Source organism: Chiloscyllium plagiosum, chromosome 30 (genome assembly GCF_004010195.1).
Source record: "Chiloscyllium plagiosum isolate BGI_BamShark_2017 chromosome 30, ASM401019v2, whole genome shotgun sequence".
In the NCBI taxonomy this organism is placed as follows: domain Eukaryota; kingdom Metazoa; phylum Chordata; class Chondrichthyes; order Orectolobiformes; family Hemiscylliidae; genus Chiloscyllium; species Chiloscyllium plagiosum.
In genome coordinates, this window is record NC_057739.1 from 43,119,781 (window position 1) to 43,145,839 (window position 26,059).

General features: G+C 45.7%; 1 protein-coding gene across 1 annotated transcript in view; it reads right to left on the reverse strand.

Annotated features, from left to right (window-relative positions):
- Positions 1-12,807, reverse strand: part of LOC122564971 (proline rich transmembrane protein 1B) — an 18,263-nt gene extending 5,456 nt beyond the window's left edge. The window contains exons 1-2 of the mRNA XM_043720541.1: positions 12,511-12,807; positions 8,956-9,395 (exon numbers count right to left, since the gene is read on the reverse strand). Coding sequence (XP_043576476.1) covers positions 8,956-9,395; positions 12,511-12,628 — 558 coding nt within the window. The 5' untranslated portion in view covers positions 12,629-12,807. The remainder of the gene's footprint in view (positions 1-8,955; positions 9,396-12,510) is intronic.
- Between the last annotated feature and the right edge of the window lie 13,252 nt (positions 12,808-26,059).

Genomic DNA, 26,059 nt, shown 5'->3' on the forward strand with positions numbered 1-26,059 from the left:
TCTCCTCTCCACCATCACCATCGCCATCACCCCTCCACCATCACTCTCGCCATCTCCCCTCCACCATCACCCTCGCCATCACCCCTCCACCATCACTCTCGCCATCTCCCCTCCACCATCACCCTCGCCATCACCCCTCCACCATCACTCTCGCCATCTCCCCTCCACCATCACCCTCGCCATCACCCCTCCACCATCACTCTCGCCATCTCCCCTCCACCATCACCCTCGCCATCACCCCTCCACCATCACTCTCGCCATCTCCCCTCCACCATCACCCTCGCCATCACCCCTCCACCATCACTCTCGCCATCTCCCCTCCACCATCACCCTCGCCATCACCCCTCCACCATCACTCTCGCCATCTCCCCTCCACCATCACCCTCGCCATCACCCCTCCACCATCACTCTCGCCATCTCCCCTCCACCATCACCCTCGCCATCACCCCTCCACCATCACTCTCGCCATCTCCCCTCCACCATCACCCTCGCCATCACCCCTCCACCATCACTCTCGCCATCTCCCCTCCACCATCACCCTTGTCATCTTACCCCCATCACCATTGAGCCCCTCCACCAACACCCTTGCCAAATCTCGCCATCGCACGACACTATCCAATCCCTGGATCCCATACTGGGCCCAAACTCACCTCCGTGTGACAGAAATAAAAGCAAGGCCTGCATTTCTCTAGTGCCCCTCCGTCCCAACCTCAACATGCCCCAAATGTTGACACCACGAGTCTGCGCTGCTGGCGCCCATTCCGGTCTGCACTGCTGGGGATTTTGAAAAGGGACTTGGTTGAGTATTTTAAAAGTTGAGAGTGTGGTGCTGGAAAAACACAGCAGGTCAGGCAACATCTGAGGCCTCATTCCTGATGCAGGGTTTATGCCCGAATCATTGATTCTCCTGCTCCTCGGTTGCTGCCCGACCTGCTGTGCTTTTCCAGCACCACACTCTCTCAACTCTCATCTCCAGCAACTGCAGTCCTCAATGTCTCCTCCCTGGATATTTAAAAAGGGAAGTTTGTAGGGTGAAGGGGGAAGAGCAGAGGGAGTGGAACTGAGGGAGCTGAACAGCTCAGTATCAACCTGATGGACTGAAGGGCTGGAATTAATACTTAACTCCAGGATAGTCAGGAGCTTTGACCCATTAATCCCTAAGATTACCTGTTCTGTTCCACAGGGCAATCTTAAACCAGCTGGACTGCAAAACAAAACATCAAACTTAAATTGCATTGTTGAACATTTATAGGTTAGACACTGATTTGTAACGTGCAAGAAATGAGATCATGCCAAGTTGTAATCAAGAAGGTTACACACACACACACTCTCTCTCTCTTTCCCTGGCTGTGTGGATCTACTGTTTTATCCATAATGAACTTTCATCATCAAACCCACTGGCTTATACAGGATTTATCTCCTCCCTCCCTCCCTCCCAATCCCATGGCAACAAAGCAAGACTAACTCAGAGCAAATGTCACAGAATCAGGACTGAGCTCTTCAGTTTGAAGTCCACTGTTGTAAACTTTCACCTTCGGACAGTCTCTTACAAGTGAACTTGCTCTGATTTTATTCATAGGGGAGGTAACCTTGGAAGAAAGAATGAGTTGTATTTGTATAGCAGGGTAAAAACAATGACTGCAGATGCTGGAAACCAGATTCTGGATTAGTGGTGCTTGAAGAGCACAGCAATTCAGGCAGCATCCGAGGACAGGCAAAATCGACGTTTCGGGCAAAAGCCCTCATGTATTTGTATAGCACCTTTCAGCACCCCAAAACCTATTCCGGCCGATGAACAGTTACAGGATGCAATGAAATGCTGTTTTGAAATACAAGCCTTGTTGTAATGTATGAAGCCCACAATTCAGTTTTACACACGGAAATCTCTCAGAAACAGCACTACGATAATCTGACTTGGTAAATAGGTTTGAGCGCAAGTTATTGTCTAAGGCACCCAGCAGCAGTGCCCCGACATGCCATGTGATGGGAATAAAAACAAGACCTGCATTTCTCTAGCGCCATCCCCCTCCCAACCTCAGCAAGCCCCAAAGCACTTCCGAGCCAATGATGTACGTTGTGTAGTGCAGATTAGATTAGATTACTTACAGTATGGAAACAGGCCCTTCGGCCCAACAAGTTCATACCGACCCTCCGAAGAGTAACCCATCCAGACCCATTTCCCTCTCACTAATGCACCTAACACTACTGGCAATTTAGCACGGCCAATTCACCTAATCTGCACATCTTTGGATTGTGGGAGGAAACCGGAGCACCCAGTGGAAACCCACACAGACACTAAGAGAATGTGCAAACTCCACACAGACAGTCGCCCAAGGCTAGAATCGAACGTGGGACCCTGGTGCTGTGAGGTAGCAGTGCTAACCACTGAGCCACCGTGCTGTTGTGACGTCAGCAGCCCAATGTGCCACAGCAAAATCCCTCAAATACTGGACCAGTTGATCCATTTTCAGGTGTGGGTTAAGAGATGAATTCCAGACCAGGACCCGGGGGTGGGGTATCCTGAGTGGTTTTGAGATACTGACCGTGGGATCTCTGAAGAAGTTAATACCCAATAGCCTGGAGTTGCAGCTCAGTAATCAGCCAGAATTTATCAGTAATGAAAACACTGCACCTTGACCAGCCTTCCTGAGCTGGTGTGTACTGTTCTGTCAGTTCAGGATCAGCCAGATCAGGTATCATGGTTAGATATTGATTGCGATTGTTTAATGGAAGAGGCTTAAGCAGAGATTACAGAGAAGATCAAGAGTGAGATCATGACAAGTCGGGACAGGCCAAGAAAAGCGAGGAGTGAGATCACAGCAAGACCCAGGGTGGCATCGTGGCAAGTGGGAAGGGCATAGCCAGTCAGGGTAGGGATCATATGAACATTATTGAGATGACCGAGTGTAGGAAATCGAGAGGCAATCCAATAAAAGCTTATAAAATAATGAGGAGCAGAGATAGAGTTAATGGTAGGTATCTTTTCCCTAAAATGGGGGATTTCAACACTTGGAGTTACATTTTTAAGTTGAGAGGAGAGAGATTTAATAAAGACATGAGGGGCAAATGTTTTACACAGAGGGTGGCCCACGTGTGGAATGAATTTCCTGAGGAAGTGGTGGATGATGGTACAGTTACAACGTTTAAAAGAAGTTTGGATAGGTACATGAATAGGAAAGGTTTGGAGGGATATGGGCCGGGAGCTGGCAGGTGGGACGAGTTTAGTTTGGAATTAGGATCAGCATGGACTGGTTGGGACGCTATTTGGAATGAGTGACTTCATCACAAATAACGAAGGTCATTTCAACTCTGAAAGAGATAATCGAAAGTTGCCAGGGTCACTGAAAGCTCAGTCACTGTCTACTGGAAATCAGGATTCCCCCTTTAAAAAGGGCTGGCTTGGTATTCCCAGATTCAGTATTTCTTGCATAGAATGAGGCCTCGTTTAGCTGTGATCCAGCGGTAGCTAACCTTCCACAATGTAAACAAGAGTTATTGCCGCCATGCTGTGGTACCGGCTGGTCACTTTGGTCCCTCCTCCTGGCTTTGTCGCCGACATCCAGAGAACGTTGGTCGACTTCTTCTGGGACAAAAAGATGCACTGGGTCGCTGCGCAGGTTCTGAGTCTCCCTATTGAGGAGGGCGCTCAGTCGCTGGTGTGCGCCCGCACCCAGGTCGCGACGTTCCGCCTTCAGACCTTGCGGCGATACCTTTACGTCGAGCCTCCTCCTAGGTGGAGCACACGGGCGACGTATTTTTTCCGCCAGGTGCGTAACCTCAACTAAGACACGCAACTCCTGTTCGTCGACTGTGACGGTTTGGAGGTTGCCCTCAAGACGCTGCCTGTCTTTTACCAGGACCTGATCACTGTCTGGAACATGGTCGAATCGCGTCGCGCCTACCCTCCGGCTGGAGTAGCGGCTGTCGTCAGGGAGCCGTTGCTCAGGAATCCGCACCTCCGTACTCGCGGGTTCGAGTGGCTGTCGAGGGGAGGGCCGTGGCGGCGAGGGTGACCAGGGTCGGGGACGTGCTGGGTGCCGGGGGCCTGGGCTGGACGCTGCCGCAGGACATAGCAGGCAGGGCAGCGGTAGACGTCCAGTACGTGGCCACCGCCATCCGACGCCCCAAAACGGCGGTGCTCGGACCCGACGTAGTGCACCAGTTGGAGGACGCTCAGGTGTGCGGTGGGATCCCGTCCGAGCTCACCCCAGCCCGGACGGAATTTCACATTGGCCCCAAGGTCCCGTACTTCCCGCGGGAGCCTGTGCCCCACAACCTGAGCCGCCTCCGAAATTTTAACTTTGTTTCGTTTAGGGAGGTGAACAGGAGAGCCCTGTACAGACTGCTGCTGCACACCGTCCACCTCTTCTCCCTCATCCACCGTCCGGACACGCCTTGGCGTGCCCATTTGCCACCGGGCGGTGGGGATCCCCAGTGGAGGGCTCTCTACGCGGGAGTCCTCCCCCTTTCTCTCGGGGATCTGGGGTGGAGGGTGCTGCACGCAGCAGTCCCCTGCAACCGCAGATTGCGGTGGTTCACGGACTCCCAGCCCAACTGCTTGTTCTGTGGCGCTGTGGAGTCCGTGGAGACCAACACCCTGGAGTTGTTCAGGGAGAGGTGGGCGCCGCAGGGAGTGGAGTGCATCATTTCTCCCTCCAACTCTATTTTGATTTAGTCCCTGCCCTCCCCTTCACCGTTTTGATTCACACAGCATTGCCCTTTTGTGAAGAGCAGTGTTTGTCACTGGCCACCCGGGTGTTTTCCTATCTTCCTGGTGGTGGAAATTGAATAAAGATTCGTGCACCTTGTGTCTTTCACTGTGTCTCACACCTGCACACACACAACATGGGTGCTGGGGAAAAAAATAATAAGCACTACCGCACTTAGGTGGTAGTGTGGGGGTTAAAAAAAAGAAAAGAAGAAAAAAACAAGAGTTATAGCGGTAGTGGGGGGGGAGGGTAAACTGGAGATTTTGATTTAATCCCTGCCCTCCCCCTCACAGAAAAAAAAGATAGAGTAACGTCATGGGGGGGGGGGTAAACTGGAGATTTTGATTTAATCCCTGCCCTCCCCCTCACAGAAAAAAAAGATAGAGTAACGTCAGGCATCCTGTTCACTCTGAGAGCTGGAAAATAAACAAGACTTATGGGAGTGCACTCAGCAGGAACACTGGGTTATGAGCCCCTTCTCCAGGGAGAGATACTGGCAGCAGGCCAGGGAAGGGTCATAGATACATTGACACAGGAGCAGGAGTAGGCCATTCGACCCTTTGAGCCTGCTCTCCCATTCAATCTGATCCTGCTGATCACCCAACTCAACAGCCAGTTCCCACTTTTCCCCTGATACTCACTGGGCTGATGCCAGGTATGGAGGGACAGTCTTGTGGAGGAGACGGTGAGTAGGTTGGGCCGGTACTCATCAGAGTTTAGAAGAAAGACAGGCGACCTTATTGAAACAGACAAGATTTAGATCCTACATCCAGAACCTCAACCTGAGCTACAAATCTTCTCAAAACTCACTAACAGACAAGATTTATAAGGGACTTGAGAGGGGAAATGGGGAAAAGTAATTTCCCTATGTGGGAAAGTGCAGGAGCAGAGGGTATCAGGTCTGAATATGGACTCACACATTTAAGGTAGAGACGAGGATAAATCTGTTCTCTTCGAGGAGAGTGAATCTGTGGAAGTCTGAATCGCAGAGGGCTGTCGAGGCTGGGTCATTCAGTATATTCAAGGCTGAGACAGATTTTTAATCAGTGAGGGGGTCAAGGGTAACAGGGAAAAGGTAAGAATGTGTGGTTGAGGATTATCAGATCAGCCAAGGTCTCATTGGAGAGCACAGAAGACTCGATGGGCTGAATGGCCTCCTCCTGCCCTATTATGAGTTTTGAAAATAAGGAATGGAAGTGGAGGTGGGCAAGAGAACAAGGACCATCCAGGCATCATGGGTAAAACTGCCTATGGTTTTAGACCAAAAGAGTTTAGACAGAGCAGGGATGGCTACCCCCCAACCCCCGCCAAGATAAGATGCATCAATAGCAGGGGGGGAGGGGAGGCTGGGGAACAAAGTGAGAGTGAGAGAGAGTGATAGAGAGAGAGAGAGAGACGGAGAGATAGAATCCAGGGGAAAGGCTCATCATCGTCTTAAGGGAAGCCTAGGAGCTCCCCACCATCAGCCCAAGAGAACGAAGGCTGTTACAACAATGTCCACATTCTAACACTTCAAAACGACGGCTCTCCACTCCCCTCCTCCCAGCATCTCCATCACACACAACAACCTCTCTGGATCAGTGAAGAGTTTGGACCTTATCCAGGCTGTTGCACTTTCTTCAAGTAATTAACAGACACCTCGTCTCTAGAGTTATAGAGATGTACAGGGTGGAAACAGACCCTTCGGTCCAACTTGTCCACACTGCCCAGATATCCCAAATTAATCTAGTTCCACCTGCCAGCATCTGGCCCATATCCCTCTAAACCCTTCCTATTCATATACCCATCCAGATGCCTTTTAAATGTTGCAATTGTACCAGCCTCCACCACTTCCTATGGCAGCTCATTCCATACACACAACACCCTCTGTGTGAAAAAGTTGCCCCTTATGTCCCTTCGATATCTTTCCCCTCTCAGCCTAAATCTATGCCCTCTAGTTCTGGACTCCCCTACCGCAGGGAAAAGACCTTGTCTATTTATCATATCCATGTCTCTCATGACTTTATAAACCTATATAAGGTCACTCCTCAGCCTCTGATGCTCCAGGGAAAACAGTCCCAGCCTGTTCAGCCTCTCCCTATAGCTCAAATCCTCCAATCCTAGCAACATCTTTGTAAATCTTTTCTGAACTCTTTCAAGTTTCACAACATCCTTCCGATAGGAAGACCAGATTTGCACGCAATATCCAAAAGTGGCCTAACCAATGTCCTGTACAAAGGCACCATGACCTCTCAACTCCTGTACTCAATACTCTGACCAATAAAGGAAAGCATACCAAACGCCTTCTTCACTATGCTATCTACCTGCGACTACTACACCCCCAATTTCGGTGTCATCTGCAAACTTACTAACTATATCTTTTACACTCACATCCAAATCATTTACATTGATTATGAAAAGTAATGGACCCAGCACCGATCCTTGTGGCACTCCACTGGTCACAGACCTCCAGTCTGAAAAGCAATCCTCCACCACCACCCTCTGTCTTCTACCTTTGAGCCAGTTCTGTATCCAAATGGCTAGTTCTCTCTGTATTCCATGAGATCTAACCTTGCTAACCAGACTCCCATGGGGAACTTTGTTGAATGCCTTTGAAGTCCATTTAGGTCATGTCCATTACTCTACCCTCATCAATCCTCTGTTACTTCTTCAAAAAAACTCAATCAAGTTCATGAGATATGATTTCCCACATACAAAGCCACGTTGACTATCCATAATCAGTCTTTGCCTTTCCAAATACATGTACATCCTTTCCCTCAGGATTCCCTCCAACAACTTGACCACCACCGACATCAGGCTCACTGGTCTATAGTTCCCTAGCTTTTCCTTACCACCTTTCTTAAATAGTAGCACCACGTTAGCCAGTCTTCTGGCACCTTACCTGATACACATATCTCAGCAAGGGACCCAGCAATCACTTTCCTAACTTCCCACAGAGTTCTAGGGTACGTCCTGGACATTTAGCCACCTTTATGCGTTTTAAGACATCCAGCACCACGTCCTCTGTAATATGGGCATTTTTCAAGATGTCACCATCTATTTCCCTGTATTCTGTATCTTCCATGTCCTTCTCCACAGTAAACACTGATGCAAAATACTCATTTAGAATCTCCCCATCTTCCAACTCCTATAGTCAATACACTGACCAATAATTCCACACATAGGCTGTCTTGCTGATCTTTGAGGGGCCCTATTCTCTTTCTCCTGCTAGTCTAGCCTGTAATGATGTAGCTGTGATCACGAACCTCTGCCTTTAATGTATTTGTAGAATCCCCATGGATTCTCCTTAACCCTATTTGCCAAAGCTATCTCATGTCCCCTTTTTGTCCTCCTGATATCCCTCTTAAGTATACTCCTACTGCCTTTATACTCTTCTAGGGATTCATTTGATCTCTGCTGTCTATACTGGACGTATGCTTCCTTCTTATTCTTGACCATAACCTCAATTTCTCTTGTCATCCAGCATTCCCTACACCAATAGCCTTGCCTTTCACTGTAACAGGAACATACTGTCTCTGGACTCCATTATCTCATTTTTGAAGGTTTCCCATTTACCAGCCGTCCCTTTCGCTCCCGAATCAACTTTGGAAAATTCTTGCCTAATGCCATCAAAATTGACCTTCGTCCAATTTAGAACTTTAAACTTGCTTAACAAACTCAAGAAACAAACCTGCTGTGCTTTTCGAGCTCCACACGTTTCAACTCAAGAAACAAACAGAAAACTGCTGCCTGTAATGAGGTTAGAGACAAAAAGAAAGAGGCAGAAGTGGGGACTGCAGATGCTGGAGATTAGAGTGGTGCTGGAAATGCACAGCAGGTCAGGCAGCATCACAGCAGGTCAGGGAGCATCCGAGGAGCAGGAAAGTCGATGTTACGGGCAAAAGCCCTTCATTAGGAATTCCTGATGAAGGGCTTTTGCCCAAAATGTCGATTTTCCTGCTCCTCAGATGCTGCCTGACCTGCTATGTTTTTCTAGTACCACTCTAATCTTGATAAAAATAAACCTGCAGATGCTACAATCCAAGGTAGACAGGCAGGAGGCTAGGCAAACACAGCAAGCCAGGCAGCATCAGGAGGGGAGGAAGTCCTAGACAAGGGTTATACCCGAAACACTGGCTTTTCCCCCCTCCGAATGCTGCCTGGCTTGCTGTGTTCTCCCAGCTCCTGCTAATCTAGCCTGTAATGAGGCAGCTGGGATCATGAACTTCTGCCCTCGCCAAACCCTGAAACAAATCAAGACACTTACAATGGTGAAAGGACAGGGTGCAGGCTGGTGTTGCTGATGCTGGTAGAAGAATGGCTCTGGTACCCCAGGCTGGTACCTGACAGGTAACTGTCCAGGGACGGAGCTTCCATACGATGGGTAAAGAAGGTGAATGCTCTTTGGATCTGGTGGTGAATAGGGAGGAGGCTCCCCAATGTAGGCTCGATTGGTATAGCCCAGTGTGGTCACAGTTTGGTCACTGGTACCTTTCGGTTGAAGCACAAGGTTAACACCTTGATAGTGTCTTTCAGTGTTTTCTGTCGAGGGATTTTCATTTCTCTGAACGTCTGGGGGCTCTTCTCGGAGTTCAGTTGAGTGCGTGCGCTCTGTCTGATCTGCAATCTCCAACGTCCTCTCCTCTGTGTTCTGACGGTCTTTCGTTCCCTCCTGATCTCGGAGTCCGTCCTCTCCCCCTGTTGTATCTAAAAGAACCCGCGATTATTAGAAAGAGCAACAGGACTTACATTTATGTAGCACCTTTTAGCACATCCCAGTGTATGGGGAGGTGAGAGCGTAGCCGATTTATCTCTAGGCTAATAATCCAGTAACCCAGGTAAATATCTGGGGATCCAGGTTCAAACCCTGCCACGGCAGATGCTGGAGTTTGAACTTAATTCAAAGACTGGAATTAAGAGTTCAGCAATCACCATGGAACTGCAGTGGTTCAAGACAACAGCTCTCCATCACCTACTCAAGAGATGGGTGAAAAAAGTTGTGCCCAGCCAGAGACATCCACATCCCATGAATTATTTCGACACATTCAGTTGGTCTGCCTAAAACAATGAACCATACACTCCCAGAGCAACACCAGATCAGACTAAAAGAAACAAGACTATCAGAGAATTTCAATCCAATCCTCCAAGGTCTATGCATTTCTCCATCTCCAGCACCTTGACCATCCCTGATTCTGTCCCTCTGCCAAGCATAGCTTCACTACTGGTATCTCCCCAAAAACCCAAAGGCAGAGAGTTTTCACTCACTGATCTGGAAAGCACTGGGAGCCTGGAGGAAAGCAAGACCGTTGGACCAATAGCTGAAGAGTTAATGTTTGCAGGGACATGAATAAAGAGGTAGGGTATGGGACCGGGTGAACTCTTGCACCAAAACACTTGGGCTAACACAGACACAACGGGCCAAAAGGGCAAGCAGAGATGTCATTAGTGATACCAAAGCGCTCTCACAAATGATTTACATTAAAGATTAATTTACAATATTTCATTGAATTGCATCAAAGATTGCGGAAAACTCACAACAGACTCCGGAAAACCAATGGGGAGTTTGGATTTCTCTAATCCTTCAAACTGTTCCATTCAGTTCCAGCCCTAAATCTTAACCCCACCCCCACGTTCCTCAAAGGCGGTGGTGAGCTGCCTTCATGAACCACTACAGGGCAGGTAGAAAAGGTGTTAAGGAGGAAGATGGGATACATGCCTTTTTATTAGCTAAGGCATTGAATACAAGGTTAAAAAATAAAATCACACAACACTAGGTTTTGTCCAACAGGTTTAATTGAAATACTAGCTTTCACAGCGCTGTTCCTTTATCAGGTAGCTAGTGGTGCAAGATCGTATGACACAGAATTTATAGGAAACATTTATAGCAAACATTGTGTCATATGATCCTGCCCCACTAGCTGCCTGATGAAGGAGCACTGCTCCGAAAGCTAGTACTTTCAAATTAACCTGTTGGACTATAACCTGGCGTTGTGTGATTTTTAACTTCGTCCACCTCAGTCCAACACCAACACCTCTGATTCATTGAATACAAGTGCGTGGGGGTCATGTTGGAGGTGTGTATAAGTTAGGCTACCACTGGAATACTGTGTGGAGTTCTGGTCACCACACTGCCTTCATTGTTTGGATTTTGAGTATTGGAGTAGGAACGTCATGTTGACGTTGTACAGGACATTGGTGAGGCCTCGTCTGGAATACCGTACTCAGTTCTGGTCACTGTGTTATAGAAATATATTATTAAACTGGAGAGGGTTCAGAAGAGGTTTACCAGGATGTGCCAGCAATGGAGCATTTCAGTTATAAGGAGAGGCTGGATAGGCTGGGAACTTTCTCATTGGAGCATAGGAGATTGAGAGGTGACCTTATCGAGATTTAGAAAATAATGAGAGATATAGATAATGGAAATGGCAGGTGCCTTTTCCCTCAGATGGGGGAATTTCAAGTCGAGGAAGCATATTTTTAAAGTGAGAAGAGAAATATTTAAAAAAAAAGACTTGAGGGGCAATTTATTTTACCACAGAGTGGTTTGTGTGTGGAATGAACTGCCAGAGGAAGTGGTGGATGCAGGTATGACGTTTAAAAGACAATATATTGAAGTACATTAATAGGAAATGTTTGGAGCGATATGGGTGAGGAGCAGGCTGGTGAGACTAGTTTAGTTTGGAATTATGGTTGGCATGGACTGGTTGGACCAAAGTGTCTGTTTCCGTGCTGTATGACTCCATGTCTCGATGACACATTATTGGATGGATGTGATTGTACTGAGCGGGTGCAGTGCAGATTTCCCAGGATGCTGCCCGGACAGTAGGGTTAACGCTATGGAGAAAGGTTAGAGAGGCTGTGGTTGTTTTCCTCAGAGTAGCAAAGGGTCAGAGAGGACCTGATAGAGGTGCATCAGATTATTAGGGGTACAGATAGGAAGGCTCTCTCTCCAATAACCAGGGACATAGATTTAAGGAAGGAAGCAGAAGGCTAAGAGGAAGGCTGAAGAGAATCTTTTTCATTCAGAGGATAGTGAGAGTCTGGAACCCGCTGCCTGAAAGGGTGATTGAGTCAGAAACCCTCGTAACATTGAAGCAGCATTTAGACACTCATTTGCATTGCCATAGCCTCCAGGACTTTGGGTCCAGAGTTGAAAAATGGAATTAGTGTGGTCAGATCTTTGTTGACAAGCAGTGATCAGATGGATCGAATGGCCTCCTTCTGTGCTGCAGTCTATGTAGGAACAGCCCACAGTGCTGTGAGGGAGGGAATTCCAGGATTTTTACCCAGCGACGGTGAAGGAATGGCGAAATATTTCTAAGTGAAGCTGGTGAGTAGCATGGAGGGGAACTTGCATGGGATGGAAACTTCCAGATGACAGCGGTCACAGGATTTGGAAAGTGTTTTCAGAGGGAGATAGTTCAGGACTTGGGCTTCCTCCCAGTTAAATAAAAAAATTGTCACTTGTGTTTCTTGTGTCAAACTGAAAAGGACACAATAACAGGCTGACCCAGTTCGAGGTTAATAGCTCAGTCCCATGCAGACCGGCAGACTTACAATGAATTCCTCTTGCCCATCTCTAAGCAATGATATCCTTGCTTTAAATTCCTCCAGTGTCTATCTCGCCCCGAGGGAAAAACTATTGAAAGGACATTGAATGGCTTCACAATGCTGTGAGGTACCTGATCAGTACGTAAACCTGGTAATTAATACTTTACTGAAACCGACTAAAGAAAAAAACTTACAGATGAAAAACACCAACATGAATACTGACATTTACAAAGTTCCAGACATCTTGCAACAAACAAAACAACTGAAATACCTGATCCCATTGTCGCTGCTTTTCTCTCTCTGTCTGTCTGCCCCTCCTGAGCTGGTTTAATGTTTCCTGTGACCAAGGCAGGGAAGAGGAAAACCAAGAAGCTGCTGGTGCTGCCCATGCGATGGGATTAATAAGTCACAGAGTTAGTGTTTGCAGAGCAGTGTGCAAACAGGTTTTAACATATAGATATGTTTGAAAAAACCCCCAGGGCCAGCTAGGAGGCAGCCAAGAACAGGGGCCGAGGGAGGGCTGGAGGTTAAAAGCTGGGGAAGGTGATGTCTGGTACCGGTCAGTGCTGTCCTGCCTCACCCTGGCACAAAGTCCCTCCACACGCACACACACACACACACACACACGATGAATTATTCAGAAGGAGATAAGCGTGTTATCTAAACACAGAGAGTACATCCACCTTTGAGCAAATGGTTACCACTCAAAATGTACTTTTTTTATCCACCCGCATGTGATACATTGCAAACCTTTATATTGTTCTTCCTGGGATCTGTACAATTCAAATATAAATCGATGTTGATTAATAATTTAAAACTTCCAGCTCATTAGTGGAAGAGGACTCACCTCAAACTCCTTTGTGCATTTCTATAGCGTTCTTCACAATGTGGAGGATCTGAGCTCTGAGTTGGGAGAGCAATAGATGCAGGAAACCACACAATCTTTAAAAAGTAAATGGGTGAGCACATGAAATAAGACATTGAAGGCTTAAGCCAAGCACTGGAAAGTGAGATTCGTCTATGTAGGTCAGAACAGTCTCAATGGGCCGAAGGGCCTCTCCTGTGCTGTATGATGCTATGACACAGGGAATCCCAAAGTCCAAGGCAGCCAACGTGGAAGTTTTTGGAATGTAGTCACTGCTGGAAATGTGGCAGTCAATTTGCACACTGTGGCAGAAATATATTTGAAAATTAGGAAGGTGTGTGTCTGGCAGGTGATGTATTAGACCATGAAATGCATGAATGGAAAGAGGCCATTTGGAATATTGAGTTTGCTCTGGAATTCAAGAAGATCATGGCTGGTCTAAAAATCCTCAACTCTGCTTTCTTGCCTTGTTCCCATGATCCTTGATTCCCTTCCTAGTTAAAACTTGTTTATCTCAGTTTCGACTATACTTAATGACCCAGTCTTGACAGCCCTCTGCAGTGAAGAATTCCACAGATTTGCTCCCCTCTGACAGAAGAAATTCCTGCTTATTTCTGTCTTAAAAGCTTGACCCTCCCTTATTCTGAGACCGTGCTCTCCAATCCTAGACTCTCCCACCAGGGGAAACAACCTCTCTGCATTTACCCTGTCAAGTCCCCTAAGAATCTTTTATGTTTCAATAGAGTCAGCTTTCGTTCTTCTAAACTGCCATGAGTACAGGCCCTACCTAACCAACATCTCCTCATAAGGTGGTTCCTCCATACCGCGGATCAACCTAGTGAACCTTCTCTGGACTGTCTCCAATGGCGGTATCTTTCATCTTAGGTAAGGGGCCCAAAACTGTTCAATGTTACAGCGATGGTCTGCCTAGCAAAACCTCCCTAGTTTGATACTGTTTCCAAGGGAACTGAATATTCAAAAGCCAACATTCCATTTGCCTTCCCTAATGCCCTCTGAATTTGGATATTAACTTTTTGAGATTTATGCATGAGGACTCCAAAATCCCTCTGTTCTGTAGCTTTCCTTTTTCTATTTCAATAATATTCAGTTCCTCTATCCTTTTTGACGAAGTGCATGATGTTACATTTTCCTACACTTTACTCCACCTGCTAAGTTCTGCTCCCTCACTCGTCTACATCCCTCTGTAGACGCTATCACCCTCACCAACCTGCCTTGCCACCAATTTATGTGTCAGCTGCACACTTGGTGATGGTAAATTCATTTTTTTTAATCCAAGTCATTCATATTGTCAATTATTATGGTGTAAGCACTCCATTAGTTCCAGAATGCCATCCTGAAAATTCCCTTCAATAAGAAGCTCCACCAAATTATGGTCACTGTTTCCTATGGGATCTTTTACTTTAAGATAATTTATTAAAGCTGCTAAATCACAAGTTCAACATCAGATTCAAAACAGACTGATCTCTGGTTGGATCCATAACATATTACTCTCAGAAACCGTCATAGAATCATACAGCATGGAAACAGATTCTTTGGTCCAACCAGTCTATGCTGAACATAATTCCCAAACTAAACTTGTCCCACATGCCTGCTCCTGGCCCATATGCCTCCAAACCTTTCCTATTCATGTAATTTTGCAAATGTCTTTTAAATGTTGTAATTATGCCCACATCCACCACTTCCTCAGGGCATTCATTCCACACATGAACCACCCTGTGAAAAATATGCCTTTTTAAAATCTCTTTTCTCTCATCTTAACAATGTGCCAAGTCTTGAAATGCCCATCCTAGGGAAAAGACAATTACCAATAACTCTATCTATATTAATTATTTTATAAACTCCTATAAGATCACCTCTCAACCTCTTACGCTCCAGTGAAAAAAGTCCCAGCCTTTCTTGATAACACAAATCTTCCATCCCCAGCAACATCCAGGTAAATCTCTTCTACACTCTATGAATTCATCCTCATGGCTACCACTGACAATTTGATTTTCCAATCTACATGAAGATTAAATTAAAGGTGTAGTGCCTTTTTAAACACATCCTCATTTATTGATTTATCCTCTACCCCACAACGAAGTCATTGTTCAGAGACCCATTAATTACTCCCACCAGTGTCTCCTTCCTCTTACCTTCACCTACATTTCTCACCATCATACTTATGCTCTCTCATACCAACAAAGCTACTCCACCATTTCCTGTTACCACGTACCCTGAATATTTAGTTAGTGATAATATCCATGACACATATCCTAAGCTGATACTCTGAGGGTACAGATTCAAATCTTGCCAAAGCGGCTAGTGAAGGTTCAATTCAATCAATCAATAAACCTGGAATTGAAAGCTAGCCTCAATAATGATGACCACAAAACTATCATTCGGAGATGCCGGTGTCGGACTGGGGTGTACAAAGTTAAAAATCACACAACACCAGGTTATAGTCCAACAGGTTTAATTGGAAGCACACTAGCTTTCGGAGCGACGCTCCTTCAATGACAATCACCTGATGAAGGAGCGTCGCTCCGAAAGCTAGTGTGCTTCCAATTAAACCTGTTGGACTATAACCTGGTGTTGTGTGATTTTTAACACAAAACTATCAACTGTCTGGTTTACAAACATCCTTCAGGGAAGGACTGCTGTCCTGCAATGGCCAACAAATCAATTCAAATACAGTTAGGATGGGCAACAAGTCTTGCTTTCCACATCCGAGAAAAGAATTAACTAATTCTCTGGAATGGGACTTGAGCCAACAGCCTTCTAAAGCCACAGACTGTTGGACCAGCACGGTGACTCAGTGCACCTCACAGCACCAGGGACCAGGGTTCAATTCCACCCTCGGGGTGACTGGGTGGAGTTTGCATGTTCTCCCCGTGTCTGCATGGATTTATTCCATGTGCTGCGGTTTCCTCTCACAGTCCAAAGATGTGCAGGTTAGGTGGATTGGCCACGCTAAATTGTCCCAGAGTGGTCAGGATGTGTAGGTTGGGTGGGTTAACGATGGGAAATGCTGAGGTTACAGGGTTGGTTCTGGGTGGTATGTTCTTTGGAGGGACAGTGTGGACTTGATGAACCGATTAGCCTGTTTCCACACTGTAGGGATTCTAGGAGTCTTCAGAACACAGCTCAAACTTTGCAGTTGTGCCTGGCTCAGGGACCATGCTTCTATTTGCCAACAAAAATGGAGAAATTCAACAGGTCTGGCAGCATCTGTGGAGAGAAAGCAGAGTAAGATTTCAAGAACAGTAATCCTTCTTCAGAACTAGATGACCGCTTGAGAAAGATGGTACCTTTGGAGGGGATGATGCAAACGATATGTGCACTCAGAGAGAAAGAAAGATAAGCAGTGAGAATGACAGATAACGGTAAGCCAAGGACAAAGAAAAGCTGATAATGGGGACCACAAATAGATGAAAATGGATTAGCTGTGCTAAAAGCTAACCGTGGCAGAACAGGGGTGTGGGAATGGGTATCAACATGGAGGGTGTCCAGGCCCTAAAATGTTTGAACTCAAAGTTTCTCCAGCAATTTCCAGAATCCTCAGTTCTTGGTTTAATTTCCTTTCATCAAAACAGCTTGTGGACATGTTCATCAGTGACCTGCGACTACGTGGACTGATGCAAATGGGAGTACGGGGATCAGGTGAAAGGTGTTAAGTAACTGCAATGAATGTAATCAGAAGCATCTGATGTTAATTATCAATGAATGTCCCAATCTCCTCCAAACTGCATTTGAAAGTGAGCCTTTAAACTAAATGAAATGTGACCGTGTTAATGACTCGTTACAAAGAGCCTCCGGTCATCTTGTACCCATCGCTCTAGGCTCTTCGAGAATCTCCTAAATGGGAACATCTCTATATTCTATATTCTGGCATTTCTGAAGTTTGTCCCATTTGGCCGATAGACAGCATTCATTGAAATAATTCTGTTCCATGCTTTATATCTCTATGACTCTAATTTAGCACTCTTTGGTGAAAGTAAATACTGTGGATGCTGGAAATCTGAGATTAACCGAGGTAAGTGCTGGAGAAATTCAACAGCTCTGGCAGTATGTATGAAGAGAGAAACAGAGTTAACGTTTCGAGTTGGATATGGGCCAGCTGCTCCACATGTTCAGGTTCTACCGAGAGAACAGGAGGGTGCACCAGACAGGCTTACTATTGATCTATAAATCCTTCCAATTCACCAATGGCAGATGGTGAGAAGGGGGAAGAATTTCCTGTTCAGCCAGAACCACAGGGTAGCACAGCCCAACAGTCTCCCTGTGTTAATGGACTCCAATATCCAGGTTCTTGCTGTTTAATGCTACCACACACACATTTAGCCTGATGTCATACAGTGATTAACTGAGGGCTTGTGTGGTGCGATGATAGTGTCACCACCTCTGAGACAGGAGCCTGGGTTCGAGTCCCACCTGCTCCACAGGAGTAAAATAACAACTCGGAACAGATTGATTAGGAAAATGTCAACAGTGATTGACTGAACAACCTCACTGAGCAGTGCAGTAGGAATGAAAGTTCTGAGACCTTATAAAGCCAAAAGGTATGTAACTCTTAGAAATTTAATACCATGTGTTTTTCAAAAAAAACATGCATTTTTGAGATTTAACCAAATAGTTGCTTCAGTAGAGAATTTTTACAAGCCAATGTTCTGTGCCCCTAGTTACTGCCTACTCTGCCCAGAAACAATGCTCTTTCTCAAGTGTGACCATTTAGTTCCAATCAAACACCTTTCCCTTGGACTGAGTGTTGCCTCAGGAGCAATCATTAACTCCTGGTACAGTTGTTCCTTAGTAACGTCACATTGTGAAATGATTACTGTGGGAAAACTGCTGATTACTCCCACCTGGCACCAAACTACGTCATTTAATTCTAACTGTTTTCTGTCCATAAGCCAGTGTTTTATTTGAGATGATACTGCAGTAATTCGGGGCGGCACGGTGGTTAGCACTGCTGCCTCACAGCGCCAGAGACCCGGGTTCAATTCCAGCCTCAGTCAACTAACTGTGTGGAGTTTGCACATTCTCCCCGTGTCTGCGTGGGTTTCCTCCGGGTGCTCCGGTTTCCTCCCACAGTCACAAAGATGTGCAGGTCAGGTGAATTAGCCATGCTAAATTGCCCGTAGTGTTGGGGGAAGGGGTAAATGTAGGGAAATGGGTCTGGGTGGGTTGCTCTTCGGAGGGTTGGTGTGGACTTGTTGGGCCGAAGGGCCTGTTTCCACACTGTAAGTAATCTAATCTAATTCACCCCACTGCTCTGACAGCACCTTCCAAACCCACCACCTTCAACATCTAGAAGCACAAGGGCAACAGATACGTGGGAACACCACCAGCTTCCAGTTCCCCTCCAAGTCTCACATCATACTCATTTTAAAAGAACATATCACTGTTCCTTCGGTGTTGCTGGGTCAAAATCCTGGGATTCTATTCCTAATGGCCTTGTGGATGCACCTACAGCACATGGACTTCAAGCTTCTCAAAGTGGCAGCTCATCACCACCTTCTCAAGGGGCAAATGCTGGGCCCAGCCAGTGACCCCCACATCCCACAAATGAATAAATATAAAACAAATTGTTGCTGGGATATGACACTTGCTGCTGGGGTCGGGGTAGGCAGATGACAAGAAGACCCTCACAATGAGGGGTAAACATCCACTCAGCAATTACCCAGTCAAGACCCTCAAGAATCCTAAACAAAAACAGAAGTTGCTGGAAAAGTTCAGCAGGTCTGGCAGCATCTGTGGAGAGAAACCAGAGTTAATGCTTCAGGTCTGGTGACCTTTCTTCAGAATTTGACCCGAAACATTAACTCTGGTTTCTCTTCATAGATGCTGCCAGACCTGCTGAGCAAGTTCTGCTTTTGTTTCTGATTTCCAGCATCCACAGTTCTTTCAGTTTTCCTTAAGAATCCTCTAAGTCTCAAGTAAATCATCTCTCATCCTTCTACAATTCAGCAAATGGTTAACCTGTTTAACCTTTGCTCATACGACAATGTCTCCATACTCCACACACAATTTGTATCAAAATGTCCCTCAATATATTTCATGATAGTTGGTCGACTTGTTTAGAGAAACTTAGAATGGTGGTCAGCGATGCCATTGTGTTCACACTGACCAACCAGGTCACACTTTTCTCCTGTGGTATAAATTGTTGTGACCATTTGAAATGTGGCATTCTTGCTCCTGTCCTGTTGAGTGCAAGACAAAACATTTCAACAATGTGTCTCAATATGCTATTTGTTATGTTAGTTAGCCATCTTTTTGTTTCCTCCATTTCCAATATTCTTCCAAAAAAATAAGCAAACATTTTCAAAGAGAATGGAATATTATTTTTGTTTTTTTATTAGTAATGTGGTTTATCAATGTTGAGTAGCTCCATAAGTGTCAGTGAGGCTCCAGGGAGTTGGCAACCCAAGATGCAGTTACCATCTGTGTTGATGCTGGAGATAGTGAGGGAAAACTCAAAGTGATTCACTCAAAAGTGTCCAAACTTTAGTTAACAAGACCACCTCATCTCCTAAATATTAACTGACTCGCCTGACGACAAAATTAAACAATCAAGCAGTGATAAGTAGTCTACACGCTGCATTCTGTACCAGTATTCGATGGCACAACTGCTGCAGAAGCATATGTAGACACATAGAGAGTAAATGAGTCAGAGCTGTCATTCCCAACAATTCAGATCAAATCTCTTAGATACCCGATACCTTCTATTGCCATTGATGACGACAACACACCTCACAAATCAGCCATTACTGTCACTGGAGCAAAACCCTGGAACTCCCTTCCGTCCCAAGGACAGCAGCGATTCAAGAAGGCAGTTCTCCACCACCTTATTCAGGGCAAACAGGGATAAGCAGTAAACACTGATCTAACCAGCAACAGCCACATCCCAATCAGGAATTTAAAAAAACCCACTGAAGGTTTGATGCTACAACACACTGGGACACACACACACACAAAAGCAAAACACTACACAGGGATGTCAAAAATATGACAAATATTAAAGTGTTGGAAACCTTCAGAAGTCTGGCAGTGTCTGTGGATAAAGAAACAGAGTTAACATTTCAGGTCAATTCATCGTAACAGAAGGATGAGGGAAAACCTAAGTATTAGGGGCGGCACGGTGGCTCAGTGGTTAGCACTGCTGCCTCACAGCGCCAGGGACCCGGATTCGATTCCAGCCTTGGGCCACTGTCTGTGCGGAGTTTGCACATTCTCCCCGTGTCTGCGTGGGTTTCCTTCGGATGCTCCGGTTTCCTCCCACAGTCACAAAGATGTGCAGGTTAGGTGAATTGGTCATGTTAAACTACACGTAGAGTTAGGTGCATTAGTTAAGGGAATGGTTGGGTTGCTCTTTGGAGGGTCGGTGTTGATTAGTTGGGCAGAAGGGCCTGTTTCCCCACTGTAGGGAATCTAATCTGTAAGCCACTAGAGGGGTCAGGGAGAACAAAAAAGGAACAAAACCAAATACTGCGGAAGCTGGCGATCTGAAATGAAAACAGAAACTCAGGTCTGGAAGCTCCTGTGGCCATCACTGACAGGATCGCAATAAAGAGAACAAAACTATCGATGTATATAAGTGACTGCTGACATTTCAGAGATTGAGGGTTGTATAGCACAGTTGCTGCTGCTGAACTTTCAGTATTACAACAACTAATAATGTGACTCCAAAAACTCAGACGTGTTCCCCAATTTGCCGGACTTGGCTATCTAACATCATGTCAGATTTGAGTGAAAATGGCAACCAATGCCTCAGTATTAGAATTGTAATTACTGTTTCCAAACCACTCCACGGCCTCACCTTCTACTCCAATCATATGTCCATAACCCCCTCCTGCTCGACAACTCTCCAAGATCTCTGCCTTTCTCCAACGCTGGCCATTTGCTCATTGGTTTCAATCGCTCCACTATTGGTAACAGTGATTCAGCTGCAGTCTGGAATTCCCTCTCTAAATCTCTCTTTTCTACCTCCTTTGCACCAGTGACCACGATACTAATCTCTAAAAGATGGAGATTGTAGGGAAAACCTGAAAGGGTTGCCAACACTTCATGAAGACTGCTTCAGTTTAGATGATTAGATTAGATTTCCCTACAATGTGGAAACAGGCTCTTCAGCCCAACAAGTCCACACTGACCCTCCGAAGAATAAGCAACCCAGATCCATTTCCCTCTGACAAATGTACCTAAAACTATAGGCACTTTAGCATGGCCAGTTCACCTAACCTGCACATCTTTGGACTGTGGGAGGAAACCGGAGCACCTGGAGGAAACCCAGGCAGATACAAGGAGAATATGCAAATTCCACACAGTCATCTGAGGCTGGAACCAAACCCAGGTCCCTGGTGCCGTGAGGCAGCAGTGTTAACCACCGAGCTACCATGCCGCCCCTCTCATGATCAGTTGACTTTTGCATAATATTCTAGCTGTCAATGTGCCTGCTTTAACTAAGATTGCTGAAGGAGCCCTGGGGAACAGCAGGATCAGAGCAACTTTATGTGTATATTCAACGCAAAAATCATTAGGACTCTCTGAATTGGAAACACTGACCAGCACTGAATGCAAAACTGGTCTGGAATAATGCCAACTTGTTTAATTTTATTATTGCATGGATCATTTCTAGAATGACCTGCATTCTTAGTTGTCTGAGTGGAGTAACTGTATCACTTCCTTTGCTAAAGTTCTTCTTAGGAGGAGAAAGTGAGGTCTGCAGATGCTGGAGATCAAAGTTGAAACTTTATTGCTGGAACAGCACAGCAGGTCAGGCAGCATCCAGGGAACAGGAGATTCGACGTTTTCCTGAAGAAGGGCCTGTGCCCGAAACGTCGAATCTCCTGTTCCCTGGATGCTGCCTGACCTGCTGTGCTGTTCCAGCAATAAAGTTTCAACTAAAGTTCTTCTTAACTCTGATGAGAATTGCTCCAAGATGGCTTCGAAATACCAAATATCCTTTTAATTTCCTCATGGGATTGTGGTGTAGTAAGTATCCAGGTCAGGCAGCACTCTCTATTTTCAGCACTTCCAGCATTTTTGTTACTGTCATTGAGTTGTTTGAAATGTGCAGGAGGACACAGACATCGAAGGTTACTGCTCTAACTCTCCAGCTTCCAAGTAAACCAATTTTCTGACTGTGCTAAAATGGAAACTTTACTTGCTCGATTTCATGTTTTTAAACAAGACAAATCCACTCCTGTGGTGAAATATATTCTTCAGTTGTCTAAGAAATTGCAGGCTGGTCAGTGTAACTTTGGTGGTGAAATTTCTTCCCTCAGAGGGAAGTATATCTGTGGAAATCGTTACCGCAGAAGGCTCCCGAGGCTGTACATACAAGACCGAGATCGACCGATTTTTAATCAGTAAGGGAATGAAGGATTATGGGGAAAGGCAAGCACATGCAGTTGATGACCATCAGATCAGCAACGATCTCATTAAATGGCAAAGCAAACTTGATGGACTGAATGAGTCAAGATCAGAGTGGTCTGGAAAAGCACAGCAGGTTAGGCAGCATCCGAGGAGCAGGAAGAATCAACGTTTCAGGCAAAAGCTCTTCATCAGGAATGAGGATGGACTGAATGGCCTACTTCTGTTTTGTGATCTTGTGTTCTTATGGTGAGGAATTTATTAGAAAGATTTCTGAGGGATAGAATACATCTACACTTGAAGAGACATGGATTAGTCATGAATAGTCAGAATGGATTTGTTAAGAGATGGCTATGTTTGACAAATTTGATTGAAATCTTTGAGGAGTTAACCAGGATATTAAACGAGGGTAATGTGTTTGATGCGGTCTACATGGATTTTGGCAAAGCTTTTGAGGAAGTCCTTCATGACAGGCTGGTCAAGAAGGTAAGAGCCAATGGGATCGAAGGCAAAGTTGCATATTGAATCCAACATTGACTTAGAGAGGCAGGAAGCAGAAGAAGATGAAGGTAGAGGAGCGTTTCTGTAACTGAAGCTCTGTTTCCGGTACAGTTCCATTGTGCTCTTGCTGTTTCTGGTATACATTAATGATTTGGACTTAAATGTTTGGGGCACGATTTGCAGAAGAAACAAATATTGTTAGGGTGGTAATCAGTGTAAAGAATCATAAATTACAGGAGGATATTAATGGACTGATCAGCTGGACAGAGAAATGGCAAATGGAATTCAACCCAGAAAAGGGTGAAGTATTGGAAGGTTTGGTTTCAGACGTTTTGTCACCATATGGGCAGCATGGTGGCTCAGTGGTTAGCACTGCTGCATCACAGCGCCAGGGACCCTGGTTCGATTCCAGCCTCAGGCGACTGTCTGTGTGGAGTTTGCACGTTCTCCCCATGTCTGTGTGGGTTTTCTCCGGGTGCTGTGGTTTCCTCCCAAAGATGTGCATGTTAGGTAAATTGCCCATAGTATTAGGTGCATTAATCAGAGGGAAATGGGTCTGGGTGGGTTGCTCTTCGGAGAGCCCGTGTAGACTTGTTGGGCTGAAGGGCCTGTTTCCACACTGTAAGGGAATCTAATCATATTAGGTATCATCAGTGAACCTCCAGATGAAGCACTGGTGGTATAGCCTGTTTTTTATTTATTTGTGCGTTTAGGCGTCCTTTGGTTGGTGATGTCATTTCCTGTGGTGATGCAATTTCCTGTCTTTTTTTCCTCAGAGTGGTAAATGGGATCCAAGTCACTGTGGTTGTTGTGTGTTCCGGTTGGAATGCCACGCTTCTAGGAATTCTCACGCATGTATCTGTTTGGCTTGTCCTAGGATGGATGTGTTATCCCAGTCGAAGTGGTGTCCTTCCTCATCTGTATGTAAAGATACTAATGAGAGAGGGTCATGTCATTTTGTGGCTAGTTGGTGTTCATGTATCCTGGTGGCTAGTTTTCTGCCTGTTTGTCCAATGTGGAATTTGTTACAGTCCTTGCACGGTATTTTGTAAATGACATTAGTTTTGCCTGTTGTCTGTACTGGGACTTTCAAGTTCATTAGCTGCTGTTTTAGTGTGTTGGTGGGTTTATGGGCTACCATGATGCCAAGGGGTCTGAGTAGTCTGGCAGTCATTTCCAAGGTGTCTTTGATGTAGGGGAGAGTGGCTCGGGTTTCTGGATGTGTTTTGCCTGCTTGTTTGGGTTTGTTGCTGAGAAATCGGAGGACTGTGTTCGTTGGGTATCCATTCTTTTTGAATACACGGTATAGGCGATTTTCCTCTGCTTCCTGTACACATCCATCAACATTAACCTGGCCAAGGAAACACTGACTACACCATTAGAAGAACCAAAGGCACATACACCAAACACCACTAACTTCATCAGCAAGGATAACATAGTCAAGCTAGTGGACCTGTGCCTTACCACCCACTTCACCTTCAACAACAAAACCTACAGACAAACCAAATAACACCCATAGGATCGCCGAAATCAGGGTTCTTAGCAGAGGCAGTACTGCAGAGATTTGAACAAACAACTCTGCCAACCATTCAACCCAAACTTTGGATCTGCTATGCAGAAGACACCTTTGTTATCACTAAAAACACATTCAAGAAAATCTTCAAGACCATCAATAAAACCCTTACCATCAAAGAAATTCACTAAAGAGGAGGAAAACAACAACAAACTGCCATTCCTAGATGTTGCAGTAGAGCAAACAGCCAATGGGGAACTTCAAACCAGCTTCTACAGGAAAACAACACATACAGACCAAATACTGAATTACAGAAGCAATCATCACAACACCCACAAACAAAGCTGCATCAGAACATTATTTCAACGAGCCACCACACACTGCAGCACAGAGGAACTATGCAGAGCAGAGGAAAAGCAGAGGGAGAGAGGGGAAATGGGAGAGAAAGACGAAAGAGTAAGAGGAGAGAAGCGGGAGAGAGAAAGAGAAATAAGAGAGAGGAATAGAAGAGTCAAAGGAGAGAAGAGGAGAGAGAGGGAGAAGAGAAAAACTACGCTCTAAGTCCTGACCACCAGAGAGGGGAGTGGAGACTGGAGCTAATTTAAGAAGTTGGGTTCAGCAAACACTGATCTCTGTTCACCTCTGATGGGCCAGATTCTGAGCTGGACTTCATGCAATCCACCTGAAATTGGGAGCAACAACTGGGTTGTGGATTTTCCTCCTTTCCCAGCCTGCCTCATGGATAGGTTTCTATAGGGTGGAGGGAGAGAGGGGAGGGTGGGTGTATTCTGGCTCAGTCCCACTCACCTATCTAATCAGCACCCCACTCACTTGTCACACTCCCACAAACCCACACTACTACTACTGCTGCGGGCCAATGGCCCACCTACATCTCACCAAACATCCGATAGCCAGTCAGACCTACTCTCAGCCCATATCCCCAGTACCTGATGGTATTCCCATTCCTCCCCAATCCAGTACCTTTCTGAAAGTCTCCCAGTTTTCACGTACCTGTCTCCCTGGCCTAGGTCCACACCTCAGGCAGAGTGAAGCCACTTGGACTGTGCTGCTCAGTTCCGCTCCAACAGCTGCCTGTTTCTATCCAGCACTTGCTGCTGATTAGGCTCATTTGTGGTGAATTGATCAGAAGCCTTTGACTGGTACAGTAACTCCTTTAAAAACATTCCAGCTACAATTACTCATGTTCGGAATCACAGCTCAGTGCAGGACCTCTGAGCCAGTGCTTGGTTCAGGGAGATATGACTCTCCTGGGCAGGATGCATCAAAGCCATCAATAATCTATTCAAAAATTCTGGCATTTTGTTTTTATGTAAACTGGAACTTCAGTGGCAAGGATGAAACGACCTCCTTTCTAAGTCAACTTAATGTTACTTTCCTTCGGCACAGCCATGAGATTTCTTCTGGATTTGTAGAGTTGTTGGATGGTATAGGCAATACTTAGATTATGCTCATCTTGAACTAAATGTGAATAGCATGTTGTCTCTGTTTACATTTTGATGGAAGGTCTAGAGTTTACACCAATTTTTGTATAATACTTAAGAGCTTTAA